Below are 26,910 nucleotides of genomic sequence, written 5' to 3' on the forward strand. Positions count from 1 at the left end.
AACGTATAATTAAGCGGTGTAAAAGAAACGAGCTTTGGATATCCTTCAGCTACGAACCATTCCGCCTTTTACAACTTGGCATCCGAAAGATACGAACCACCCTCTCAATTGCGAAACGCTGAGGAATTTGACCAAACTGGCCCCTATTTCTTTGTCAGTCTGCTTCTAATTCTGGCCCCACCGACCTATTGCTATCTCTCTCGCTGCAATCCCCATTTCTTTGGATACATGTATATCCCACTCTGTTGCACTCTCTCTTTTTCAGCGGCTGTTGAACTTTAAAATTGATCGGATTTTATTCGCATCTTCCATGAATTTCGCCTCACTTGAGAATGTATTAAATTTAGAAGCAGACGAGCCAGATTAGAATGAGGAAGAGAAGAAGAAGACGAAGAGCAGGGGGCCAACAAAAAGGGGGGTTATGGTTGTGTGTGTGGTGTTAGTCTGAAAGGCGGGACAGACGCTTCATTCATGCCACGCGCATCTTGCGCTGTCGACATTTAAAATAGACGCCAAACACGCAACCTCGGCGTTCAACTACAGAGGAGCCTCTTCAATCGATGCCGCTTACATTCTGAACAACTTATAATCGCACTTGGGGAGCATTCGCTGTACTTTGTACAATGTTGCAATGGAGTTGGGCATAAAGAATTTATCATCGGATATATGAATGAAAGGCAGACACAGGAACTGTGGCCAAGTGCTAGCTAAGTTATTGGTTTTTAATTGATCTTAGAAGAATATGGATTATTTAAAGGAAGATATCTTAAACAGGAATAGTATAGGAATAATATGCTATATACGCATATTAAGTTCTTTTTAGCCGATTTTGTGGGGCATTTAATGTCATTACACGGAATAATAGCAAGGACACATTTCGAGGACGTGTTTAAATATCCTGGCAGAAAAGGATACTTACACTTTCAATGGGACGCAAGTGCACTGCTTGCTCTCGAAAACTGTTGAAACTGCTTGAGATTAAGCTGCTTGCTAGTTGCTCCAGAGATCTCTGTTCTTTGCAGGCTCTTCGATTCAATTAAGTTGGCCTTAGAATTGGAAATTGAGGTCGCCGAATTCTTCTCGAGAGGATCGATATTCTCTGGGCTACAATATTCCAATGGTTTGGAATTCTCCAGATTATAAATATATCTACCTAGTACGTAGGCTGGTCTTTCTCGCCTTTCCTTTGGCCTATCTTAGATTCCTTTTTTGGCTTTTATATGGGTGTGTTGCTTGTTGTTCTCCGGTATCTTGTCTTGTTGTGGACTGTGTGAGTGTATATTTTTGATTTTGGGTAAATTTTTGATTTTTTTATATTGAGCGAGAAAAAATTTGAAACTGAATAGTGGGAAAAGTGAAATTTGTATGGGCCTTTTAGACAGTTGCAATTGACAGCAATGCCAATGGTGTGTGTGATTACGAATATCTAATAATGGGATATATTTGCAATGCTACTTTCCACATAACCTACCAATACAAACTAAAGCATTAAAAGAAATTATAGTTAATCCCTAAAATATCTAGCTTCTAAGCAATCTATACTCAGGGATACTTCGAATGAAAATCTAGCATCCTTAATGAGTTCGCAATTGATTTTTCCATTGATTGATTTAGGCAGGAAGTAACATTTTTTTGGGCTTGTTTTCGCTGTCGTTGGGGATTTTATTTTATTGGGTTTCGTTATTGATTTTTGCGTAGGTGACAACTCTGTGTGTGGGTTGCCTTGGGTGGGCGTTGGATTGTGTGGGTGCGAGCGAGACGGCAGCAGATGCGTGAGTGCGTACAAAGCAAGGCTGGAAAAACACTCCCTCCTGTTCCCACTCCCTCACTCTTTCTCTCTCCCTCTCCCTCTACGGTTGGGTATCTCCTTTCCCTTTCTTACACTTACACTTTGGTGTATTTATTAAACCTCAAGAATTCTCGTCGAATTTTTGTTTGTTATTTTATGATTTTTCACTTTTCTTATGGCTTTTCACTGGTTTTTATCTTTTCTTTTTTGTGCCTTGTCACTTTTTGCTCATACAAGAAAAAACAACAAAAATCGCAAATGGCGGCGCCGTTTGCATCCGTATCCGTATCTGAATCTGAATCCAAAACACTTATATCTCGATAGCTGTTCGGCGTGAGCTATTGACTATTAACTATTTAACTGCGAACTGTGAGCTGAGAGTCGAGAGTCGAACGAACTGACGCAACGGCGACGAGTGAACTGCCTGCCTGCCGGATATACGGATCCCAATTTCCAAGGTGTCTGCTCAGTGCCCGATGAAAATGCGAGGAAAACTCTGTTCAGCTCTGCTCTGCTCTCAGGACCTCTGCCGCGGCGCTGTAGCAGCGGCGTTGGCGTTGGCGTCGCATTTTCCCACCCATCCAAAACAGTGAAAGTTGTAAACCAAAATGGCTGACCCTGGCTCCTTGGCATATTTGTATCTGTATCTGTGCCTGTACTTGTATCTGTATGCGTGTGTGTGTGCAAGCGTCTATCCACATTATCCGCTTTAAAGGGCAGCAGCCGGCTTACACCACACTCACTCTTAAAAGTCGGCGACCATTATAAATGATCTAAGGTTAAGAAATCTAATAAGCTAACTATTGATTTATGCCATAGGTATTATTAAGTTACTACAGGCAATCAAAATATAGTTAACATACATTTTAGGCCTTGTTTAGATACATTGCATATTCATAGAACTAACTGCGTCCGCATCTTATATAATGTTAATTTATATTCCGATTTAACGATCGACTTTCAGTTGATCTGTTCTTCTTTTTTATTTGGTGATCACTGTGCCAGCTGTTGGACCTGTACTTTGCACTGCTGTCGCCTCTGCAAAAGGTTTTCCCGACCGAAAAGGAAAAACATCGAAAAACGCAACGGATAAACGAATATTTTCCATCTGATTGGCTTGGACCGGCTAGCTGTTGGCAGCGCAGTCGACGCTGGCGCTGCCGTTGACGTCGACGCAGCTGCGACGGGGGTGAGTGTGAAATGTGAAAAGCGAAAACTCATAGTACCAAGCGGAAAACTCGGGGAAAAACTCTGAAAACAAGGGTGGCCCGAGCAGAGACGCCAGCGTTTTTCCCGCTCTCTCTTCGCTCATCGCTCTTCTCTCCGCATTTCTCTCTTCTCCGCTCCTCTTCGCTCTCGCCTTTGCGCCCTTTTATCGCCCTGTCTGTTTTGTCTACTGGCTCGTGAAAATGTCAGGAAAATTCAAACTGCCACAGCTGCTTGACAAAAGGCAAGACAACAATTTTAAGACATGGGAAAAACAAGAGAACGGAAAATGTCTTTCGGGAAATTGTGAATTCGACTCCACTCACGATTGCCACTTGTGAGGCAAGTTATTGGCATTTGTAAAATGCGATTATGCATAGACAGTAATAAAGCTTTAATTTTGGTTTATAATGAAATTAGATAAATTATTTTGTTTTCCCAATCCCATTGTTCAGATTGCAAGTTTCAATATGTTAGCCTATAAAATGTGACACATTTAGACTCCAGAAAGTATGCAATGATTTTACGACTTGCGTTGCGGCTTCTTTATAATCATAACTTTGTAGCAAACACAGTTTTATATATAGGGATATGGTATAATAAAGATACAAAGATACAAAGTTTCGCAACGATGAGTTATGGGTAATGATCTGAATCCATACTCATCAAAATGGTTGATTGAGTCTAGTATCTTTTTTTCGAATGATTATGATAGAGATATAAAAGATACATTTTTATAAACAGTACTTGATACATCAACGGGATTTTCCAACTAGATTTTCCAACTATCAATGAAGTTAACACGAGGGAAGTGAGCTGATAGCGATTCCGGCGACTTGGAAAAGTCTGCATCTCAAAAATCGTGTTTCGATCTAAGACTGTGCCTTCTCCATCTCTTTTCCTTCACTCCTGCCATCTCCCTCTCTCGCTGACCTTGCTGCCATCGAAATTACTACTTCCTGCTCTCCTACATTTTCCCGTTCCTCTTTGTCGCTGCTTCCTTCCTCGTTCGGCTAAATCTGATGCGCACCCCAGAGCAGCAACAAACATAAAATATATATAAGTATGTATGTACATACATATATATACGACTGTTACCAACCCAACTCAGCCCACACACACACACACACACAGGGAGTCTACACCCATACCCTATCGCACACACACACACACACACACACTAACTGATTGCGTCCCGTTTTCGAATTTCGAGCGAAACTTGCGTAGTTTTTCAACCCCAAAATACGGGACAAGGACAAGGTCGAGGATGTGGCCCTACGCCCCTGGACATGGGTGCACAATGGAAGTGGTCCTAAGCCCATGCCCGTGCACTTTCCATCCAGGATCTCACTGCTTCGCTGCAACTTTAAGCTTAAACTAGGGAACACTGAGTGCAGAAGTAAGGCGAACTGTGAAGTTCTTTAATATTTGTTAGGATACAACAATCTTATAGATAGGTCTTTCAGGAATATATATATGTATGTACATCCTTCTACCTCTGACTATCTATATTAGCATATCCTTAAGTTCTATTTTGAAGTACCATTGTATAGATATATCTCTGATGGCAGACTTGAAGAATTCTTTCAATGCGTTGATGGAATACTTTAGTAGTCCCGTACATTTCTAGGAGGCTGTTGAACCCCTGAAAATCCCGTAATTTGCTTGCCACCACCACCGCTATTGCCGAATGTGCTGTGTGGTTGAGATGCGTTGCTGCGTTCCTGCGTTCCTGCGTCTGCCAGGAATGTTTACAGCCGGCTGGCTGTGAGTTCTGAACTCTCAGTCTGGGCTCTAGCCCTAGCCTAGTCCAAAAAGGGACGAGGGTACGAGCTGGGAGGGGTTAACGCTAATGGTAAAGGGAAAGGCAAAGGGAATGGGAATGGGAATGGAAATGGGAAAGGGAAAGCCACCACCCACCCCTGCGGCAACTGCGACGCATTTTTGTGCGTTGCCATGCTGCGATTTTCCATTTCGATTTGGGATGGTTGGGATCGCATTTGGCTTGGATTCTATGGTATTTAGTGCACAGTAAAGGAACAAGGAAGTGCGCCATGGTTGCGACTATTAGATACCTTCTAATCAGGGAATGTAGCGTGCGAGATAAACAAGCAGATCATCATCTATCTTAATACTTTCGCATGTTTCTACGAAACGCCATTTTCATTTGTATACAATCATACATATAAATCATTTGAAATTACATTCAATTATTTTCGCGAGTGCGTTGGCACGGGAATGGTTCGCAATGGAAGGGGTTGCGGGGAGAACGTTCCAGTCGGCTGTCTTCCAGCTTTTGGGTGGTGGTGTCCCGTTACGCGCTTGCCACTCTTGCCGTCTCTGTTGCACCCACGCCATCCGTCGAGGATCGAATTTGGCTGCGTTCCGTTGACTTCGCCCCTTGCTTTATTTACTTTTTTATTATTATTATTTCATTAGATTGCAACCCTCGTGTGTCTCTCTATTCTGGCATCTCCCCCCCCCCACCCCCTCTGCCATCAGCCAGTTGTTGCTGTAATCGTCCCGTCGTGGAACAAGGACGAACGCTGGGTGCTGGGTGGTGGGTGGGGGGTTGGAAGTTGGAAGTCACTGCGTACTTTGAAATCTTAACGGAACTTTCTAGTTTATTGCGTCCATCGCAGATTTTGGTTGGCGCTGACGTCATCCCAATTGAAGTGAATAAACTTATGGATGCAACTTATTCTTCAACTAGTCTTCAGAGTTTTTGGCAATCTGAGAACTTAAGTTTCTCGCTAGTTTTGCGAATCTAGTTAGCAAAGCACGCAAATGCTATTTGTATACTTATAGTGTCATAAACTGTAAGTTCTCACTGTACCTGGGTACAGTTCATAAACTGTAAGTTCTCACTGTACCTGGGTACAGTTGCGGTATGTGCCGGAATCACTCTTTTTTTGGGACCCCTTCGTATCGACGGGCTTTCTTCGGGCATTCTTCTGCAGTTTCTCCCTCTGCTGTTACTGTTACTCGCGATTCTTCGTATGCTTCTTCTGCTGGTGCGATGACCTCAATGCGTTTTTAATAAGTTCTGCCTGACGCGAAGACACGGAGACACGGAGCATTCGGGACGCGGCTGATTTGATGATGGCAATCTCACGGCAGGAGCCCGTACCACCGCCGCCGCACTCCTTGCACCGATGCGGCAAAGAAAGCGCGTGCGGCATGCAACGTGCATCCTGCGAGCGAAAGTGCTTGTCTGCCCGCGTTGGCACACTCTCCCTTGGGGATTTTTCGGGACCAAGGATCGCGGACTGAGGACACAGGACTCGGGACCCAGGACATTTCGTACATATGTGTATATATCTATATATATCTATGTGTATATATAGTATCTACGTATGAGCTTATTCGGGGGTCAGGCAACGCGAGATCGGCAAACAGAAGACCCTATCATCGGCAATCGGCGATCCTTGATCTCGTCGCCAGCTGCACCTGCAGCAGATCGCTGCTTGTGCTTGTTGGTTTTTCGGCTCACTCCACAGTTGCGAGACTGGCCATTTCTCACTCGCTTGTTGGCCAACTCGACTAACGGTTCCCGGTTCCCGGTTCCCCGTTTAACGGTATTGCACCTGGGAGAGGTACCAAAAAATAAACAAACAAGCAAAAAAAAAGAAGAATTAAAAACCAAGTGTTGCCACACATAGATGCTGTCCTGCGTCCCCCCTTCCCGTTGCAACACGATCCGCGTAATCTTGACTCGACTCTCGCTCATAATTATCATATCAAGGAGAAAACACAGCGATAAAGGAAGCACGCGGGCAACGGGCACAAAGGATTGCATTTCAAGGGGCAGCGAGAAGTTCGGTCGCGTGGCAAAGGCAACCCCTGCAGCCATGCAACTTCCACGTTGCATCGCTGCAGCTCTGCCCTGTTGCAGCCTCCTCTTGTCTTGCCCCATCCGTGTGCCTCTGCATCTTGATCGCGATGAGGAATTAGCATAGTCATAACTGGAACAAAAAGGGGTTTCTTTAATTATTATGCTAAGCAGCAAGACAAAATATTTTATATGTATTTGATTTTACTGGCAAATAATAACAATAGTAGTCTTAACATATTATAAAAGCGGATACAATCATATGTATAAATATCATATATAAATCATAGATCTGTGTTTTAAGAAGTTTAGCTGTTAGTTAGTATGGACTGAAGAATTCGCGCTTTCTTTCTTGCGTTGTCTTCTCTCTTAAGACTTTAATTAGCCATTAGCCATTTAGGTTAATTGATAGTTATTTCTCTGAGTGTGCATCTCTGCACACTTGCTGCAGGATCTGCTGTGCAATCCGATCTGTGTCGGTGTCTCCCAGCTCGCCAGCTTGCCATTTAACCAGTCTTTTGGTCTTTCTTTGGCATCCTCGCTCCTTTTTGCATACGAGTGAGTGGCACCCAAGTGTCTTAATCAGCGCTTAATGTGTTGTGATTGCGTAATCGAGAGGAGAGGGCAGCTGGCCCGGCAGCTTCGTTTTACCTGTGGCAAGGGCACGCGTCATTGGCTCGCTGGCTCACCTGCCACCTGAGAAGCAAACAAAACCGGGACTCGCCCCAAAAAATGAAGCAATTATGCACGCGTTTTTTTCCTTTTTTTTGGGTGGGGAAGAAAGGGGGGGCAAGACTGAGACTGAGACTGCACTTTATTGAAATTGTGGCAAGGGGGGGATAAAAGGCGTAGTTCGATAATGTTGTCAGCTCAATTACAAGCCATTGATGGAACCGCTGTGCACAGAGAGCAGCGGAAAGCGGCACGAAGAAATTAATACATAAAATTTCAATATGCAGCAGTGCACCCAAAGAATGAGTGAATACTGACCAAGTTGGGGTATTAAATTGCCAATGATGGTGGTGAATCCATGGGCAGAAGAAACGAAAATGGGGCATGGCCCGGAGGCGATACCTTTGCTACCTTGGGGCATCCCGTTGGGCGATAATGCTCCGCACTGAAGTGGCAAGCTGGAACTAAGCCAACAGAGCATTAAGGAGCGACTTGATAATGTTCCAATTAATGTGGATACACCGGACGTGAGCCGGGAGCCAGAAACCAGAAACTTGGCCAACTGCACCTTGGATGTTCCAAATTAAGAGCGAATGCGTTAATTATTTCCCCCATTTCCCCATAATCCATTAGCTTGGGAATTGTCGAATTTGTGGCTACTTTGCAACATTGTAAACTAAAAATGCTAGTTCACTTATTGTTCAACTTATTTGGTAAAAAAAGAAAGCTTACCTTTTAAAGATTATTACTAACGATTAATCTGTTCATTATATCTTGAAGCTCATTGTCCTAAAGCATATGCAAAGTCATTAAGCAATGCTCGCATGTCCCTATCCCTTCACTCTCCCCACTATCTTGCACCGTCAATCTTGGGCAGGACGATCGGGATCGCCCGATCCTGGAGATGGAAGGTGTCAGCGGCGGATTGCATACGCTGGCTGGTTATTATCGTTTATAAAATAAATAGGGCCCCGCAATAACCATAATAAGCAGTCGAAAATGAAATAGCTAAGGGAGACTAGGGGACATCTGCATTCGGGATCCAGGAGCCAGGAGCCAGGATCCAGGCCACCCAGGACATGGAACCAGGACTCGTTGGCGACGCTTGGCCTCATTAACGCCGCGAATTAACGGGCATTTAGTCGGCGAACAAAATGCTACGAAACGCGAACACCCAGGAAGCCTGGCTGGTTGAAAAGGGGGAGGCAGGATCACGAGGAATTAATAAGGATAAGGGGCGCTGGGCTCCTGGTTGCATGTCTGGCGGCCATAAAAATTCATATTTAAAATGCATAACAATGAGTGCCGCACGCGAAGCTTTAACGGCGCACAGGATCGTTAGGATCGGATCGGATGGGATATACATTTGCAGGGGAAGATCAGGGGATCCGGGATCAAGGATCGCGTGCCGGGACTGGCACCCACATATGTATATGGCGAAACGGGGTTGCTGGCTGCACTGCACCACCACCTTTAGTTAACATTTATTTTCTCCGCTTTTTACTTCTTTTATTACTTTATTTTTTATGTGTTCTTTGTATTTTTGGCCACACAACAAAAGACGAAGGATGGCGGCGAAATTAAGCTGGAATTTTGAGTGGCACGAGCCACGTCGATCCGCGCGATCCTTGCGATCCTTGCGATCCTGCACTGCACTGCTTATCCTTAATTTCGCTGGCCCGGCTGTCGTCCTGCGGCTCCTCCTGCCCCTCTTTCTCCTCCCCCCGCTCGTCCTTCCTTTTGGGACAGGTGCAAACACCGCGTTTTTTTTCGGCTGTGTTGGTTTTTCGGCTTGGCTCTGTACCCCAAAAAAAAAAGTCGCTGCCGAGTGTCCTGAGAGTGTCCTTACCCCTTGATCCTTGAGCACACAAAGCACACGCACACACACACACACACACACGGGCGCTGCATTAATTCGCTTCTTTATTTTTCGGTAATTGCCGAAAATGTTCCGAGTGAACGAGCGAATCCTCGTGCCCACACACCCTATCCTGCGAATGTCCTGTCGTGTCCTGATCCAGCGTCAGCCGGATTAGGCGGCCCCCTCCTCCTGCCAGCCAGATCCCTTTGCGCTCGATTGCGATTTCACGTTCCTCTCATTTTTCAACTGTTTCAGCAGCCGTGCGATCATTGACTTTTGTCAGGCAATGAAAATATGTATGTATGTGCATGCACATGCACCGCGTGTCCTGCGGCAGAATCCTTAATACCCATTTTGCTGGCTAAAGAGGTAACCAGTCTCGGAATTGATTTTACCAACGATTTGTATTATATTCCTATGCAAAGCACCTAATTGATCATCATCATCAAAATTTGCAAAAAATTAAAAATCCCAGAATTCCCAAACTTGAATGCAAATCGATTGGAATTTAAAAAACAAACTCAACGAGGTATGACATTCCATATTTCGGCTATTATTTTCAATGTTTTGATCAAAATACCAAATATTTTATTTACAAAAAATCTGGAAAACTATTTTTGGCAAAAAACTGAAATTTTAAATTGGCTTTTTTGGCTATAACTTGACTAAAAATGGTCACAGAGTAAAAAGGAGTACCATTTTGTATTCCTTACAACCAATACTAACAACCCCTTTCACTTTTAAACTGATTTTGTAAAATTATTTTTTTGCCAAATTTTCGAATTTTTTGTAAGGGGTACCATCATCAAAATTTGCGAAAAATTTCAAAATCCTAGAATTCCCAAACTTGAATGCAAATCGATTGGGATTTAAAAAACAAACTCAACGAGGTATGACATTCCATATTTGGGTTATTATTTCCAAAGTTTTGATCAAAATACCAAATATTTTATTTACAAAAAATCTGGGAAATTATTTTTGGCAAAAAACTGAAATTTTAAATTGGCTTTTTTGGCTATAACTTGACTAAAAATGGTCACAGAGTAAAAAGGAGTACCATTTTGTATTCCTTACAACCAATACTAACAACCCCTTTCACTTTTAAACTGATTTTGTAAAATTATTTTTTTGCCAAATTTTCGAATTTTTTGTAAGGGGTACCATCATCAAAATTTGCGAAAAATTTAAAAATCCTAGAATTCACAAACTTGAACGCAAATCGATTGGGATTTAAAAAACAAACTCAACGAGGTATGACATTCCATATTTGGGTTATTATTTCAAATGTTTTGATCAAAATACCAAATATTTTATTTACAAAAAATCTGGGAAACTATTTTTGGCGAAAAACTGAAATTTTAAATTGGCTTTTTTGGCTATAACTTGACTAAAAATGGTCACAGAGCAAAAAGGAGTACCATTTTGTATTCCTTACAACCAATACTAACAACGCCTTTCACTTTTAAAATAATTTTGTCAAATTAATTTTTGGCCCAATTTTCGCATTTTTTGTAATGCATTTTTTGTCATCAAAATTTGCGAAAAATTTAAAAATCTTAGAATTACCAAACTTGAATGCAAATCGATTGGGATTTAAAAAACAAACTCAACGAGGTATGACATTCCATATTTGGGTTATTATTCCCAATGTTTTGATTAAAATACCGAATATTTTTTTCTCAAAAAATTAGGGAAATGATTTTAGGCAAAAAAATGAATATTTAAGTTGGGTTTTTTGAGTATAACTTGGCCAAAAATGGTCACACACCTAAAAGAAGTACCGTTTTTTACTCCTAATTACCAATTCTAACAATCCCAATCACTTTTAGACGGACACCGTTAAAATAATTTTTAGTCAAATTTTCGCATTTTTTGTAATCATAAAAATTTGCCAAAAATGTGAAAAAATTAAAATCTCCAATTTTGAATGCCCTCTCTTGTATTATTATTTACAAAGATTTGCCCAAAAAGTGATTGGTTTTTGAAAGAAAATCAGGAAATCGTGTTATTGCAAGGAATGGTTTTTTAAGAGAGGGCTTTTTTTTAATAGAAAACAGTAACAAAGGTATGCTAAACCCCATTACCATTTTTATCTATTATTGAAATTGTGCAAAAGGCAGCTGAAGATTAGAACTAGCTGAACTTGATTGACCATTTTGGGCGCCATTCGAGATCTCCGACAGATGCTGGGCATCCTGGACAGCTCCTGGTTTCCTGGTCCATTTACCACCTCATGTTTTGGGCTAATCTTGAATAACAAAAGGGGTCCGGTTGTGGCTCGATTCCCGTGTCCATTGTGTGGACCACAAGAGTGGGCCAGCTGGCCATGGGTTTTCACTTGGGATGCTGGACGCCCGCCGCTTCTCACGCTGCCCACTGACCAGTGGTCGCCGCCAATGGCAACCAGTTGCTGACCAATTGTTCAGTCCCACCCAATTGCCGGACAGCTGTGGCCCAAAGACCGAGGAGCCGACACCGCAGACAAAGCAAATCCGGCTCCGTGTGTGGAAAGCTGTGAAACTAGAAAAGCTTTTTGTTATTCGACTCCTTTATTGTCCCTGCCCCGGCAGTCGCTCTTAAAGGCATTCGCACAATGGGCCTAGGTCCTGGTCCTCGTCCTTGTCCGGGTCCTGGTACCTATGGGCCCTATTTCCAGACACTTTCGACATTTGGGCGCTGTCTCGTCTGAGCGGGAAGGATGACAATGAGCCCAAGGAGTTGCTCCCAGGCGCCCCGAACTGGTTACCATTAATGAAGTAGGCTAGATAAAAGAATCTCGACTTCCCAGATTATGGCCATTGAAATATACTTTGACCCTCAAAGTCTATTTATTATTTAAATATTATCAAAGCGCAAGAAAAAGTCATTTAAACACGAATTTCAAGCCATTAATTGTATATCAACTTTAGGTTAATTGAAGTTAAATAATAAGAATATTAAACTTTATTTATAATAGTTACTCTATATTATTTCTTACTCACTATTTGCGAGAAAGTTTTAAAGTATCAGCTTTTAGTATTTGAAAATACTTTGACTAGTTAAAAAAAATAAAAAATATTCTTAAATGGCTAATTTTATATTAAACCATAATACTGTAATCTTAATATATAATATCTTAATCTATATATATATATCTTAATATATATATATAATATGTATATTTGTGTAAAAACGTAATACCAGAGCGCCATCTAGCGCCTGTATATATTTGACACGTTACTTACATAGATTATTAGCGCCACCTAGCTGCGATTTCAGGTTCAGTTTTCTGTTGGCGACACCTAGCGTTAAAAACTTCATTGTCGGTCATTCTTACGTTACGTTTAAACTCTCTTTATTCTTTAGAAAAAATTCAAATATGTGATTCACATTTGTGAACTCCAATTGACTTCATTATTTGTAGAACAACAAATGGTAAAATAAAACACAGGTATCACATTCTATTCTGAAAAATGTATTTATGATTCTACACTTTTGCTTTAATGTATATAATTTTTATATATCGCACACTTAAATTCAATCCAACTTACGGCTAAATCGAATCATTTTTTCTATTAAGAAATAAAGGTAATGTTTGTTTCCGAGTCGTTACAAAATTTATACAGTGGTCAAAATGTTTATTTTTATTCTATGGTCCTTGTATACAAAATGTAAGGCGAGTCGAGGACCTGGGAAAGCGGGAAATATAGGATTAATGGCGCGATCCGCGCTTTTCGACTATCGCCTTGATTTGGGTATCGTCGTATATATTTAAATAATAATTGGGTTTCTTTCGTTTCGACAACATTGTTGCATTACGTTTAATGGTGTTGTCGTGTTGTGTGTGTTTGAACGTGCTTAGGAATCTAAAACAACTTTAAACTCTAAAGGGACTACCGTTCGCAGACTCGTCCTGGCTTCAATGTAAACCAGCGGATCTGCGGGCGGAACTTAAAGAGAGTTAAACTAATCTACCGAAGAACTGTGACCGTTGGGGCACATTGCCCGCAGTGCTGGGATAACCATTGCTACTGCCCGCATGTGCACACAACTTCGCAGCTTAATATTATTATATAGAGGTTTCTCTAATAATTAAATAAACAAAAAATTTAATTACAAGACCAAAAAAAAAACAACATTCGATTATGTGGATGTGGCACGCGGCTCTGTCCTACGGGAACTCCTTTGCGTTTTACTTGATAAAAGCCTCAGGCGGTATTTGGTTCTCCTTGAATAGTTGCTCGAACACAAAGGCGGCATGGTTATAGTCCCAATTCGTCTCCTCCAGGCATCTGTTAAATGAAGAAATGGGTTAACTACTTCATCTAGCTATTGATAGATTGTCATTTGGATCTTACTTCCGACTCCAGATCACATTCATTTGGCTTTGGGCGCTCATGGCCTGAATCATTTGCATTTTAGTGTTCTCATCCTGGGCGCCAGGTGCCACTGCTGTTGCCGATATGGCGGCACTGCCGCTGTTCACCGGTGCGGTGGCCGCCAGCGGATCTCCTGGTAGTATAGCCACCGGCCCAGTGGCCACGTTCAACGCATTCAGACGACCCTGCAGACCCGCCACTGCCCCGGCTTGAGGACTGGTCACCGCACTGGAAGTGGAGGGCATAGCTCCGGGAGCAGGCTGGTGCTGCGATCGCTTGAACTCTCGCACCTGCTCGTGCGAGGCGTTTGTGATGAAGATCGTCTCGTTGCGGATACAAAAACCATTATTCTGTGGCACCACCACGTAGGTGCGGGCAAAGTGGCGAACGTCATACAATTCCATGGAGGCGGGATTGCTGGGCTCAGCGTTCAGCTCCTTGAATAATCCCGTCACGGTGAAAACCATCATTGAAGTCTGGATGGGAAGAGATAAGATATTTAGTTTAAGCTAATAGAATTTGAAATCTTTACTTACATTGTAGATGGTCAGGTCGACGGTGAAGGTGCGTCGGTCGTGCTGCGTTTTTGGCCATTCATCCAATGTGGAAACACAGGCCAGGCGTCCGTACTTCAAGTTCCGTATGCAATTCTCTTCGCCGTTTAACAAGCGCCGGAGATTGCGATTGAATTTCCAGAAACTGTTCAATCTGAAGGACATGAATGCGATTAATGAATGGGTGGTATTCGCTTATTATCGAGCACTATATGCTCACCTGCCCGCCTGACTGGCCGAAGGCATCGATATGGACAGCATCGCTTTCTCATGGTAGGCATCTAGCAGAGCTTGCCGATTGTCCGAGTCAAATATGCGGAAGTACTGGTCCAGGAACTGGCGCACCACCTCGGCGCCAGCGACGTCGCACAGATAGGATGCCTTCGTTTCGAGAAGACGTTCCTGCTCGGATAGATCAAATGTGATCTGCGGCTCCAGGGTCTCTCCGTCCTATATGGGATTTAATTTGGTTATGGTCGTGTGATTGCCTAGCTGTGATGGGAATTGATGAGCCAAATGATCGGTAAGGATATTCCAAACCTTAGATCCATCCATATGTGTGCATAACAACAATGGAAGCTGTGTACGATTTTTAGGGAATTCCCACCGATTTGGTAAAGGACGGGGCACTTACAAATAGAACTTACCAATTTAACCAGTTTGGGAAACTTGCGACGTACTTCGCTGTAAATAGTGGACATTCGGCCGTATTTTTGTTGGCATTAGCACAGGTAGGCAATGAAGGATATGCGAGTTAAATAGCGAGAAATAATAATTGAATGGGTGTTTATTTTTTACATGTGGGGGGTTGGGATGTATGCGCTGCAGGAGTTGCAGATTAGTCAGTGGCCAGATGTGACTCCTTCTCCTCCTCACGCGGAGTATATATCTTTGATATAGCTTCACCGTTACTCGACCGGCTCACACACAAATTGGCGGAGCTTTGATCAGCTGAAGAGGCAGAGGCACTAGGAGCTTGGCCATTGTTGTGCCTTCAATGGTTTGATGTGAAAAGTACAGCGGAAAAGTACAATTGAGCAGTGCATTGTGCCGGGGCATCTTTTTTGTGTTTTTTTCTCTTTTGTATTTTTAGTTTTTTTTTTTAACACTTTTTTCTTTTCCTTTTTTTCGTTTTTTTTTTTTTACATTTCTATTTTTTCAGTGGCCACAAGCAAAAAGTGGCTTTCAAAGCTGACTGCTGTGTAACTTCTGTTCGTCGCGTCATGTTCAAGCACGTCGCATCCGCAGGCGGCTCATGCGCCCAACAAAGCCGAAAAAACTAATTGTAAATTGTAATCGACTGGCAAAAGAACGCGGCGGCCGCTGGCGCCAGCAGAATGTCCGTGATCACGTGAGTCAGTCAGTGTTGTGTTGTGTCCTCCGTCTTGGTAGTCGTTTTTGCTCCTGCTGGACGCTGCGCACCCGAATGGTGAGCCTATGCCCTCCACTCTGCCTCCACTTCTTGGCAACCACCGCAAAATCAACAAGCGGCGACACGACAATGCAAGGCGCAACGGCGCGCACAGAGCACGCAGCTTTGGATGTGGCACGAACACAACTGCATATGCGCATGCGCATGCGTGCGTGCGCTGGCGTGGAGTGGCTACATGCGTGCGCCCGTGTGTGTTGTAGCGGGGTGCGTGGTGGGTGGGTTCGGTGGATTACTTGTTATACGTAAAATAATTGATCTTTGTCGATGTTAATGCGTTAATGTGATTCGCTTTGGGACTGCTGCACGTCCGCCTGCTCAAGTGGAAGTACGAACGGTGCCGGTGTATGTCAAAAGTACAGTTGCGTCCTTAGTTCAGCGTTGCCATATCATCGAAAGCTTAGTGCAATTGGCTTGGGCTTCACTGTACATTTTTTTCATCTTGTTTTTCTTGTTTTTTTTTTTGTTAACTTGAAATCTTTTTTATCTTTCCTTTTTTTCTTGCTCTGCCCAAAATCCATTCCGCTGCACACGATCTGTCCTGGCTTTAAGACAACTGGTACGGAAAATATTTCCAAAATGCATTTGCCTTCTCAGCTGCTTTAAACTTTGGACGCAGGCAACACCTGACATTGGTCCCCAATTCTGCAGCGCATTTGCATCAAAGAAACGGAATGGAGACAACAGAACAATGGAAATGTGGTAATCCTAATTCCTCTGTAACTCCTGACGCGACAGATCCCACGTCGAATATGCGGCAGCATCCACTAGAAAAGTTAGAAGATCAACGAATCACACCATAGTATACCTGATAAACTGCTGGGAATCCTTGTAGCGGGAACGGCAGGGATTGTTCTTTAAAACGAGTTCCACGATGGCCAGATTGCGAAGCACGACAAGGTGGGCCAAAGATGGTATCTGGAAAAGGCAATGGTCGTCGGTCAGTTATTGAAAAAGTGACTATCTATAATCAACACTAACCTTGTTATCCCCCAAATAGAGAATCTTGAGGTTCGGTATGCGTTTCTCCACACCCTTGAACGCCTCCATGCTGGTAATGGAGTTGTCATTCAGATTAAGGGCCTCCAAGTCGGGTATATTGTCGCAGATAATGTCAAGGGCAGCGCCCATCACATTCTGACGGAAAAGTGGGCAGAAAATATGCTTGAGATCCGGATCGGCATGGAACCGGGAAAGATCCAGCGCCTTGGTTTGTATATTGTAACGCTTTGCCATTGTGACCTTCATCTTCTCCTTGAAGGCATCGTCGATGGCCACCAGTGGTATACCGCTTCGCACGCGTGGCATTAGACGATAGCCATCTGGAAGATGGCCGTGCCTGCCCAGATGTTGAATCCGTTCGGCCGCCTCATAGTCGTCCGTAAAGAAGACCACGCAGTTTCGCTCTACCCGCCAATATTGAGGAATGAAGACATGTGGCGACATCGCTGCCAATAGGGCACGCAAGAGTGTTTCCTTCTCGTATATCTGGGCGTTTTGTAACTGCAAAAACAAATATGCGGAAAAGGGGAAACCATTAGACGTCGTCTGTTGATTATTATATAAACTCATATGGTGCACAGATAGCAGCGACCGGAATTATCTCATCGGCCAACTCATGCCAGCAGTGCTCCATATTTCGTGTTGGTTCTGCGATAGATCGCCCAAAACGGAGAGATAGCTTCAAAAGTCTAAAAATCACGTACACGTCTGTGAAAGCAAGCCGTAATATTTGACATTATTCAGTTGGCTTACTGGGATATTCTCAACCTAAGCCACTTTCTACTATATATTATATAATATGTATAATATTGTTATTCTACCTATGTGTACACTGATTGGCATGCCATTCATTACCATTGAGCAGAGCTAATTACATCGTTTTTTTGTGGGCGGAGCAGTCTTATATTCGGATATAGTGAGTGTGGTGGATGCAATACGAAGAGGGAGTGGAACCGAGTTACCACTTCCTCTGACACCGATGACCGAAGGTCAGCGATACGCAATATCGGTCACTTGGCTATTATTGTTATTATTATTATTATTGGTCGATGGCTATCTAATCGCACTGACTGCATCGCATCCAGGCGTACATATGTACGTACACATGTGCGCCATATATGGCAATGGTGCTATGTGCTCCAGAGATTCACTGGAATCAGTGGTAGGTAATTCAATTTATAGGATCACTTCGGTTACACTCGGACACAGCAATGGGGGGGTCGTATGCGCATAATGATCGTGTGAATGATCGCCATGCTGACCAGCTGCCAGCTGCCTGCTCCCAGCTACCAGCTACCAGCTCATAGGTCCCAGCACCCACTCCCTCCCATCCATCCCGATGCCTCCAAAACAAGCCAATCCACTCGACCCTATTCATATCAACAGTATCAAGCAGATAAGTCCGCGAACAGTCACAGCACATCTAGCCCACTCATTCATTGCGCATTAATGCGATAAATTTATTTATTACGGGCATTAGCTGTATACGATTATATGTATATTTTGGCTCTCTGGCGTCCATTGGTTGCCCCGATATGGTTAACCCTAACTTTCCATTGACTAAAGCAAACGAACAACATAAACCCCCTCGCGATATCGCATTCAAAACTGACAAATTGTTGTGCTTTATTAATTTACAACCATTGTCTTTTTGAATTTTCCCGCAAAATTGGTGTGTCATAGGATCTTTAAATATAGTTTGGTCTGAACTACAAAGCTATCCATTCTTTTTGGAACAAACTCTGCTAATTAGTTGAAAGTTAATCTTAATGTTGGTTTATGGCCAATTTGGTTTATTTTTTATTTATGACGCTGATTTATCAATGTGCAGCAGGAAGAAGGAAGGACTTCAACATTAGTTGCAAGGTTGCAACTTCGAATAGTGCCACAAAATAGGACACAGACAACAATGGCAGCCTTGAGTTGACACGCTGCACCTGCTCGATGGGCAAATGGAACCGTTAAGGCGACAAGGCCAGTGGTTCCCATTTGAAAATAAAGATGATGACTGTGTTTTTCAAAGACGGAATCAGATCGGATTTGACATTCTCGGGAACATAGAGTTGCGCCCGAGGGCGCTGAGGTGGGTGGGTGGTTGTGTGCTTGGTTGTTTGGAATGTGAATGGTTTGTTTGTACAGCTCACAGGCGTACATGGAGCTATACATATACTTATTGTATTCAACACAATACAATATACACCGAATGCGAGTACTGGCTGGCTGGCTGGCTGGCTGAGACATATTTCTAGAATTGATATGGAGCTATATAGCTATGACAACCCAACTCCGGCGTCGCAGTCGCAGTCACAGCTGGCGGCGCAGCTTGGGTTGGGTTGGGTTGGGCTTTCGGTTCGTTCGTTTGGCTAACAAGTGAACACCACATCGAACACCGGCATTCGTTGACAGACGTGCGCCGATGAAGCAGCAACAAGTTACTGGCCCCCAATATACACCAGTTTAGACCGCTAAAGGCATCCCAAACCAACCCAATTATACCATATATATATATAACCAAAGAATGGGAGGCTGTTGCTCGAAGGATTTGGATGACAAACGCTCCTGGAGTCCCGAGGAGACCAAGAATGGCGTACGACATCCGAACACCCCTCAACAATATATATATAGCATCTAATGTCTAACACCTCGTTTCCAGAGCACCACATCGACCATCATTGCCCAGCCGCTGGATGAGGTGGGCTCCACCGGTGTCTTCACATTGACACGCACCACCACTAGCACCACGCGGCAGGAGAAGACGGTGACCACCACCAGCGAGGAGCAGGAGCAGGATTAGCTGCCATGAAAACAACCAAAACCTTTTTTTTTTAACACCTTTTTGCGTGAGTGTGTGCGTGAGTCTGTTGTGAGTGTGTGAATACTACTAAAGTAATAAATAATAAAAAGGAAAATGTACATACGAACAATGTGAATATGAATATGAATCAAGTTAAGCTGTTAACGAGTAATTATTAATTGTTATGCGCCTGAATTTCAATATCGTAATAAATTGTTGAATCGCTAAATATTGCACGTTGCTTTAAATTATAAAAAGGCAAACAAACTTGCGTTCTCACTCAAATCAAATGCAGTCAATAAAGTGGCTTCGATTCAGGAAATCATCAATCACTTTTTCTTTCTTTTGCATTCAATGGGATAATTTCATATAGAACTAGCTGAAAGCTGTGCATCTATAACTTTTTAACTATCTACAGATAGCATTAAACAAGTGCTGCTCTTGATTTGATTATATTAACGCTGTTCAGTGCAATTTCTATGAATAATGTTTAACGATTGATGCATCAAACATGCATTTGTTTCAAAATATGTACTGACAATCGCAATCATAGTTAGAAATAGAAGTTCCTAACGTTTCTGTGATCAGTGATAGTTCTCAGTAGAAACTGGTACACATTTTTTTGCTTTAGCAGCACTCAACAAGATCCACTCAACCGATATCTACTGTACAAATGTGGGATAACAGATTGGCAAGGTGGGAACCCGCAGGAGAGCGCAGGTTGGAATCGGCGGTATATGCCAGTTCAACTGGCCAGCGATAAGCAGGGGAAACGATCCAACGCATTATTGGTCGATGACATCAGGAGGAGATGCACACAGAAGAGCGTCAAGTGGACTGGTTGCTGCTTTTGGTTGCCCTTCGATAGTGTACCCCCCATAGCTGGCGGAGCTATCCTAGCCAGTGAGTCAGTTCGGTTTGGCCCACAACACGGTTATCAACGCTGCTCACAGTTCTGTTTCTTTCTTTTCATTCTCGGCCAAAAATGACTAACTAACCAAAAGGGGGTTGGCACGTGTTTGCAGTCTAATAAAAGCTAACAACGATCAGTCAGTGGAATGTTTTGGCCATTCCATATATATATATATATATACGTTTTGTATACCTATGTACATATGTAGATATAGCATAGCATATGTCGGTTGCTCGCATGCCAGATGTGAATCCATTAGGAAAATGCAAATAAGGCTGGCTATTGCCATTTTCCATTTAGAATTCACATTTATCAATACACTTCGTCGTCGGTCGTCTGTCGTCGCACGTTACATGCAACTTGACAATCTCGACTTGTTTTCAGTTTCCATTGTCGCTCAAGAACGTCGTTACGTGTATTTGTCAAATCGTTATAATTCAACGCATAATAGCGCAATATATTTAACAATAATTCCTTTGTTGACACCGATTCGTCGCGCACTACAAGTTAGACTATGCTATGCAATTTGTTTATGAAAAAGCTTTTTAGCAACGCCTGAAGGCAGGCAAAGTAATTGTAGCAGTGAGTAATTAAATAAGCCCAATTACCATTAAGCATTTAGAACTCTAGACGGCGGTATTTAGTTGCTTTTCAACTTGGTGTTATGTTCTAAGAATTGTATGCTTTGCAAATAGAGCAATAATTGCATATTTTGACTAAGTTAGTATAAGCAGACATTGCGACTGATTAACGCGTTGCGACGTCCATTAACCCATATCTATCAGAATTATTAAAAACTCTCGACCATTACAACTCGTTCAATTGGCTATGAATAAGAGCTGATAAGATTAGGCCAAACCAGCATGCAGAAAATAGAAGACGGCGAGCGAGTGAGCACCAACTGCGCAGATAAATTGAATTGGAGGCGGACAGAAAAATACACAATAAAAAACGACAAAATGCGAGGACTACTACATACAGAATACAAGAGGCACAGACAATTAAAGAACATATGTACCACACCGAACGAGGGGTCGATGTTGTATAGTGTATAGTATAGTGTATGTGCTGCATATGCAGATAAAATAATTTAATCGACCCTACACACTGACTTTTCAATCAAAAGCAGCCCCCCAAACGACAGTGCTGCGCTTCGTTTCTAGCGAATTGAATTAAATGGAACATTTTTTGAATAGTTTACAAATAACATTACAAATTTATATAGTTTCAGACGTAAGGGAATACATATACCCGCCTTATTTGCAGTTTAAAGGCACATTGTATGCCAAAATCCATGGCATTCGAATGTATCAAAACAAACAAAAAAAGTAGCCAACTGCTGGAAGAAGAAAGCCAATGTCTTCGCCGGTCAGCACTGCCACACGGGGCGTTCGAGTGAGCGATAGGGAGCCGAGCGAGCGAACGAGCGAACGAGCGGGCTGGAAGGCAGATAGAAATTGGAGCGCACCCCGAGAGTCGAGTCCAGGCCACGATCGATCGACATGCGAGGCGGGCAGCAGTGCCACAGCAAAGCTACTAGCAGTCGGACGTAAACATGAAACCCATTGGGTGCAAGAGCATTCCGGTCATCTTCCTGGTGATCCTCGGCCTGGTCAGCCTGGCCAGCCTGGCCAGTTCGCTGCCCATGACTCCCGAACAGGAGCTGAAAGATGTCGACGAGCCGTTGGGTCAGCAACGTCAGCATAAGCAGCAGCAGGTGCATCAGCGCATGGTGAAGAGCGAAGCGGTGCCAGAGTCGGAGTTCGTCGGTAGAATTGCGCCACGCGATGAGCAGAATCCGGAGGATGAATACGATGCCGTCACATTGGTGGAGGAGCTGGAGGCCGCCGGAGTGAAGCTGGCCGATCGACGTGATCTGCGCAAGCTAACCTACACGGAGCTGGCCCGCCTACTGGCCCTCTGGCATCTGTCCCAGAATCGCAACGTTTACAATGCCAAAGGACCGGAGGAGCAGCCCAATCAGGCCATCGATGAGCGTTAATTTAGTTGCTTAATGAGTAAGCTCGTTTATTTAAAGCCAAAGTTCGCTTAATATATATGTATTTTGTGTGACAAGAGAAAAAGGCTAGTAGTACGCTCCTCGGAGAAGCAAGTGGGATGACCCATGCAGATATACATACTATGGCAACTATATGATATTCTCCGACCTGACTTTCGTTAGAACATTATCAGGAACATTGTAGCTCCAGCAGCAATTCTTTCAAATGATAGTGTGCCTCATTTTTAGACTCGTATAGAAATGCAAATAAACTAAACCGTATTATTGTACAGCAAAGTAGTTGTTTTTTGCAGTGATATGGTCTTATAAGCAACATTTCATTCAGCTAATGGTAGTAACTAAGGTCAAAACGGCGCTACAAAAGAAAAAAAGAAGAAACTACAAAAGTGATGTTCAGCTACGCCACTGCCTTGTGTTTCTCCCACTCGATCTCGTCCAGCCGCGGCGGCGCCATAGCACTCTCTGTCGTGATGCCGCCAATCTCAGAACTGGTGCCGGTTACCACCAGGAGCGGCATTTGTCGCCGTTGCAAGCGTTTGGCTATCGGCGGCACGAAGAGATCGTGCTTGATTAGCGTGCAGTCTGCATCCTGGTAGATGCGTCGATTGTTGTCCCATTTGAGCAGGGCAAACAGCCAGGACAGCAGCCATCCGCCAAAGAAGGTTATCAGGAAGCCCAGGGCAGCGTACCACATGTAGCTGATCCTGTACAGGTAAAAGAAATGCTCTTCCTCGGCCACCGCTGTCGCAGTCTTGAGGAAAATGTCGCGGGCAAAGCTCCTGTCCACCGGACATCCAGCCGTGGACATATCCAAGCTGACCAGCGGTGGCTTCGGTTGCCCGAAGCCGATCCAAAAGCAGAACGCCAGCGATATGAGCAGCCCACCAATGGCTCCCTTTTCATTCGCCTTGGTCACATACATGCCCAGCGTGAAGAGGCCCAGCAGAGGGCCTCCAATGATGCCGAAGATTGACAGTGCCGCCTGCAGTAGTCCGCCAATTGATCCCGCCATGAAGGCCATGCCAATGCAGAGGGCTCCGAAGAACAGGGACAACAGCTTGGAGTACCACAAGGTCTGGCGGTCGGTGAGCGTGCGTTTGGCGCAGCAGCTGACCAAGGGCTTGAGGTAATCCTCCAGGGTGACGGCCGCCAGCGAGCTGATTATCGAACTAATCGTGGAGAGGCTGGCGCAAAAGATTCCCGAAACGAAGAGGCCGGCCAAGCCGGTGTACTCGCCCATCGTGTCCACGACAAAGAGCGGCATCACTTGATCGCGCGAGTTGACTCTGCCCTCCAGCAGCGGATCACAGTCGCGGTAGTACCAGTAGATGCACAGACCGGAGAAGCAGGTGCTCAGGCTAAGCAGGCACAGAATGGGCAGGCACCACCACAGGGCCGCTCGAGCAGCACTCAAACTCTTCACCGCCATCAGGCGCTGGACCTGCGTTTGATTCACACCATAGATGGCCAGATAGGTGGCACTTCCGCCCAGAATCTGGGTGAACCAAGTGTGACGTTCCGTGGGATCTACACTAAAGTTGGTCAGATTGATGCGTCCATTTTCCTGCGCTACGCGCCATATCACTTCCAAGCTGCCTGCTTTCACCCAGGCACAGATGATTACGCTGAAGACAGCGGCGAACATGAGGAGCGACTGATAGATGTCCGTGATGAGTACGGCCTTCATTCCGCCGAGCGTCGCATAGAAGGTGCACACGACTCCAACAATTACGATGGAGAAGACCTGGTTCAGTCCAGTGACAGCTTCCAGGGCCAGAGCCGGCGCATAGACCACAATGCCCATGTATAGGACCATCTGGAGCGAGAAACTCAGCGAGGCGGCCAATCGGGTGGCATAGCCAAACCGCAGTTCCAGATACTCGTACACACTGGCCGTCTTTAGGCGATAGAAGACCGGAATGATGAGGTAGGCGGCCACCGGTGTGGACAACACATACGACAGGTTGATCAGAACGAACATGGTGCCGTACTGGTAGTTCTCCATGGATACGCCCAATATTGTGACGGCCGACATGAAACTGGCCATCAGGCTAAAGGCCACGGGCGCCACGTTCATGGAGCGATCCGCCAGAAGGTATTCGGTGGTGGTGCTCTGCTTGCCGCCCACGAAACGGTAGTAGATGCCAATCGCCACGGAGATGACCAGCACCACCGCCAGGATCGTGTAATCCCAGGCGCCCAAAGTAGCCATTGCAGATGACGGGTTAAAGGGGGCACGTGTTAGACTGGTTTCCCCGACGGAACCCTAATCGCACATCTAATCACTCCAAACTGATAAGTTGCCACTAATCGGGACTCTTGAGATTCAAGCGATATATTCTATGGGGCGTCGGACGTTGGAACACGTCTTCACCGTCTGCCGGCCGTCGATGAAATAAAGGCCCAAACGGAATGAAACCGCAAGCTTTTGTTGGTGGAGAGCCAGCATTGGGCATTTTACTATGGCATTTACGACCCCGTCGAGAGATAGCGACCTGTTGTGTTGCACCACGTGCGGCTGGATAAGGTGGCAAGCAGGCGAAGGATAACCCAACCGCAGGCCCGCAAACCCTTAAAATGGGAACCCATTTAGGTGAGGGTCATGGCAACTGTCAAACCACCAAAGGCTCGACTCCATTGCACTTTCAGCTCGTGGGGACAAACACTTGTGGCTGGCACTGTGGGCGACTGTGTTTAGCCATCCATAAATATTTATTTGCCCGCTCGTCGGATTGCAATTGTAATTGTAGTGCCCGATTGTCGTTAGCCGTGTAGAGCAGGTACCCCCCGGCACAACTTTGGCTTGTTTGGTTTACGATTTTTACGAGTGAAATTAATTAATAAACACAAAGAGCCCAGCCGGGAAGTCGGCATTGGAGCTCTGAAGCAGTGTACAAATAAACAAATAAGTCTCAACATTTCGCTGTAACTTATGCGATTCTTGCCGGATATTTTGCTCCCTCAACGCGATCTTTGGTCAATAACAAAACAAAAAACCAACAGACGAATCACATGATGTTCTTGGAGACCAAAAATAGTTCTATGGCTGCTGTCGTAAATCTGGTATCTATATGGACCAGTCTGGGGTTTGTAGTTCTATGTAGGGGCGGGAAATTAGTGAAGCACTGGATCAGTGTACAAATATACCAAAACATTATATGTTTGGACGCCTACTACGTCTGGAATCTAATCTAAATACTTAAAACTACATTTAACATATATGTACTTCGCATAAAAAGAGCCATCAAGTAGAACAGTCGATTAATTTGTATAATGACGGGCATTATAAATCTGGCATTTCTATGGATCTTTAGTGTTTTCTAACAGGTGCTGGAGGACTGAACGCTTTCGCTCCTTTAGCTTAGTAACAAAACTACTATCAAATCACATGATTTTGGTCTAGGCCATTGCTGCTATGATATCTATATGACATGGTAGTCCAAACTCACCGTGACTTGGTACCAGCCAAAGCTGTTGGGCATCAGTTTGCCGAACTTGCCGCGCGGAATGGGCGATCCCCGACGTCGGGAGGTGGGTCTATCCTGTTGAAATTAATTACGCATTAGATTAGAAAATTGCATAGGAATAAATTGTGGGGGTGGTGGGTACCTTAGTGGACGTGGTCATTTCGCTCATGTCATCATCCTCGTCCCATCGACGCAAATCTTCGGGTCGCAGCTTGATGTCCTTCTTGTTATGTAGGGCTTGGGAGGGCTTAAAGCTGACGCGCCGCTTGTTGCGATCCTTGCGTCGCTGGCGATCCTCCACATCTATAGGAATACGAATATATTAGTTACTGGAGGGGTATTTCATTTTCTTGCACACCCGTGTACTGACCAAAATCATCGAAATCCTCTGGAGCGGTATAACGTCCGCCGCCATTGCCGACGTTGTTGTTGTACCGCTGGCTGCTGCCACCGCCGCGTTTTGGCATCATACTAATATTCACTTAAAAATTTATGCAACAAAAAGGAATGCGAACTTTAACACGTTTTTAGCTGAGTGTGCTGTGTGTTTGTGTGAGTGGTGTTGTTGTTACTGCGAAAACTGTCTTGCGGGCAAAAAACTATGTGCGATATTTAATTCACTAGCGATCTTTTTTCGATAGCCAATGGCCGATGGTTGGCAGAAACTGGACGGATGTTAGCAACCTTTGTGCGAGCTGTTGCTCGAGGAAAAGTAATTTAATTGCCTCTAAAGGGGAAACGCAAAGGAAACTAACTAGAAATATGCAGCGAACTAAGTAGCTTGGTGTTGATATTGTTTTCTTAATTTCTGACAGGTCTATCGATGATGGCGGGCCAACTATCGCACAGGTCGTAATCAGTGATGACAATCTAGCGCAGAACAATCGGGATATATCGATAGATTATTGGCTATTTTTTGTTTGGCTTAAGTTAAACATTAAAATTCAATATTATTTTATTGGACTGTTTTGAAAAGAGTTACCTCATTCCTACTTAAAATATTATATTTTTGT

The 26,910-nt window shown here is 44.2% G+C and overlaps 5 protein-coding genes across 9 annotated transcripts in view; 2 read left to right on the top strand and 3 right to left on the bottom strand.

Annotated features, from left to right (window-relative positions):
* Window positions 1-1,349, bottom strand: part of LOC117146407 (insulin-like growth factor 2 mRNA-binding protein 1) — a 28,403-nt gene extending 27,054 nt beyond the window's left edge. Inside the window, exons 1-2 of one of the 5 annotated variants that reach the window (XM_033312596.1) lie at window positions 1,154-1,349; window positions 920-1,046 (exon numbers count right to left, since the gene is read on the bottom strand). The gene's annotated coding sequence lies outside the window, so the exon portion shown is untranslated. Of the gene's footprint in view, window positions 1-919 lie in introns of all 5 variants that reach the window. The other 4 variants (XM_033312595.1, XM_033312594.1, XM_033312603.1 and 1 more) reach the window with 4 other exon arrangements.
* Window positions 1,350-13,130: 11,781 nt separating this feature from the next.
* LOC117146671 (nuclear RNA export factor 1) lies at window positions 13,131-26,719 on the bottom strand. Its single transcript, XM_033313019.1, has 10 exons — window positions 26,268-26,719; window positions 26,040-26,200; window positions 25,880-25,972; window positions 16,683-17,204; window positions 16,510-16,619; window positions 14,920-14,956; window positions 14,493-14,722; window positions 14,255-14,426; window positions 13,698-14,194; window positions 13,131-13,631 (listed from the first exon to the last, which is right to left on the bottom strand). The coding sequence occupies exons 1-10, from the start codon at window positions 26,365-26,367 to the stop codon at window positions 13,532-13,534; spliced, it is 2,022 nt and encodes a 673-aa protein (XP_033168910.1). The 5' UTR covers window positions 26,368-26,719; the 3' UTR covers window positions 13,131-13,531.
* Window positions 19,066-19,726, top strand: LOC117146674. The gene is made up of 2 exons (XM_033313022.1): window positions 19,066-19,290; window positions 19,357-19,726. The coding sequence occupies exons 1-2, from the start codon at window positions 19,222-19,224 to the stop codon at window positions 19,495-19,497; spliced, it is 210 nt and encodes a 69-aa protein (XP_033168913.1). The 5' UTR covers window positions 19,066-19,221; the 3' UTR covers window positions 19,498-19,726.
* On the top strand, window positions 21,662-22,699 carry LOC117146673. Its single transcript, XM_033313021.1, has one exon. The coding sequence runs from the start codon at window positions 21,966-21,968 to the stop codon at window positions 22,410-22,412; it is 447 nt and encodes a 148-aa protein (XP_033168912.1). The 5' UTR covers window positions 21,662-21,965; the 3' UTR covers window positions 22,413-22,699.
* Window positions 22,780-24,822, bottom strand: LOC117146672 (putative sodium-dependent multivitamin transporter). The gene has a single exon (XM_033313020.1). The coding sequence runs from the start codon at window positions 24,640-24,642 to the stop codon at window positions 22,828-22,830; it is 1,815 nt and encodes a 604-aa protein (XP_033168911.1). The 5' UTR covers window positions 24,643-24,822; the 3' UTR covers window positions 22,780-22,827.
* Window positions 26,720-26,910: the final 191 nt, after the last annotated feature.

This window comes from Drosophila mauritiana, chromosome X (assembly GCF_004382145.1).
Source record: "Drosophila mauritiana strain mau12 chromosome X, ASM438214v1, whole genome shotgun sequence".
Classification (NCBI taxonomy): domain Eukaryota; kingdom Metazoa; phylum Arthropoda; class Insecta; order Diptera; family Drosophilidae; genus Drosophila; species Drosophila mauritiana.

What these genes read in the sequence shown, in the direction of transcription:
- LOC117146673 (XM_033313021.1), top strand. Translation starts at nt 21,966, where the DNA reads ATGAAACCCATTGGGTGCAAGAGCATTCCGGTCATCTTCCTGGTGATC.
- LOC117146674 (XM_033313022.1), top strand. Translation starts at nt 19,222, where the DNA reads ATGGGAGGCTGTTGCTCGAAGGATTTGGATGACAAACGCTCCTGGAGT. An exon ending in CCGAGGAGACCAAGAATGGC is followed by an intron (nt 19,291 to 19,356) that starts GTACGACATCCG and finishes CCTCGTTTCCAG; the next exon opens with AGCACCACATCGACCATCAT.
- LOC117146671 (XM_033313019.1), bottom strand. Translation starts at nt 26,367, where the DNA reads ATGATGCCAAAACGCGGCGGTGGCAGCAGCCAGCGGTACAACAACAAC. An exon ending in TTCCCAAACTGGTTAAATTG is followed by an intron (nt 14,723 to 14,919) that starts GTAAGTTCTATT and finishes AATCCCATATAG; the next exon opens with GACGGAGAGACCCTGGAGCC. An exon ending in TCGGCCAGTCAGGCGGGCAG is followed by an intron (nt 14,427 to 14,492) that starts GTGAGCATATAG and finishes CATGTCCTTCAG; the next exon opens with ATTGAACAGTTTCTGGAAAT.
- LOC117146672 (XM_033313020.1), bottom strand. Translation starts at nt 24,642, where the DNA reads ATGGCTACTTTGGGCGCCTGGGATTACACGATCCTGGCGGTGGTGCTG.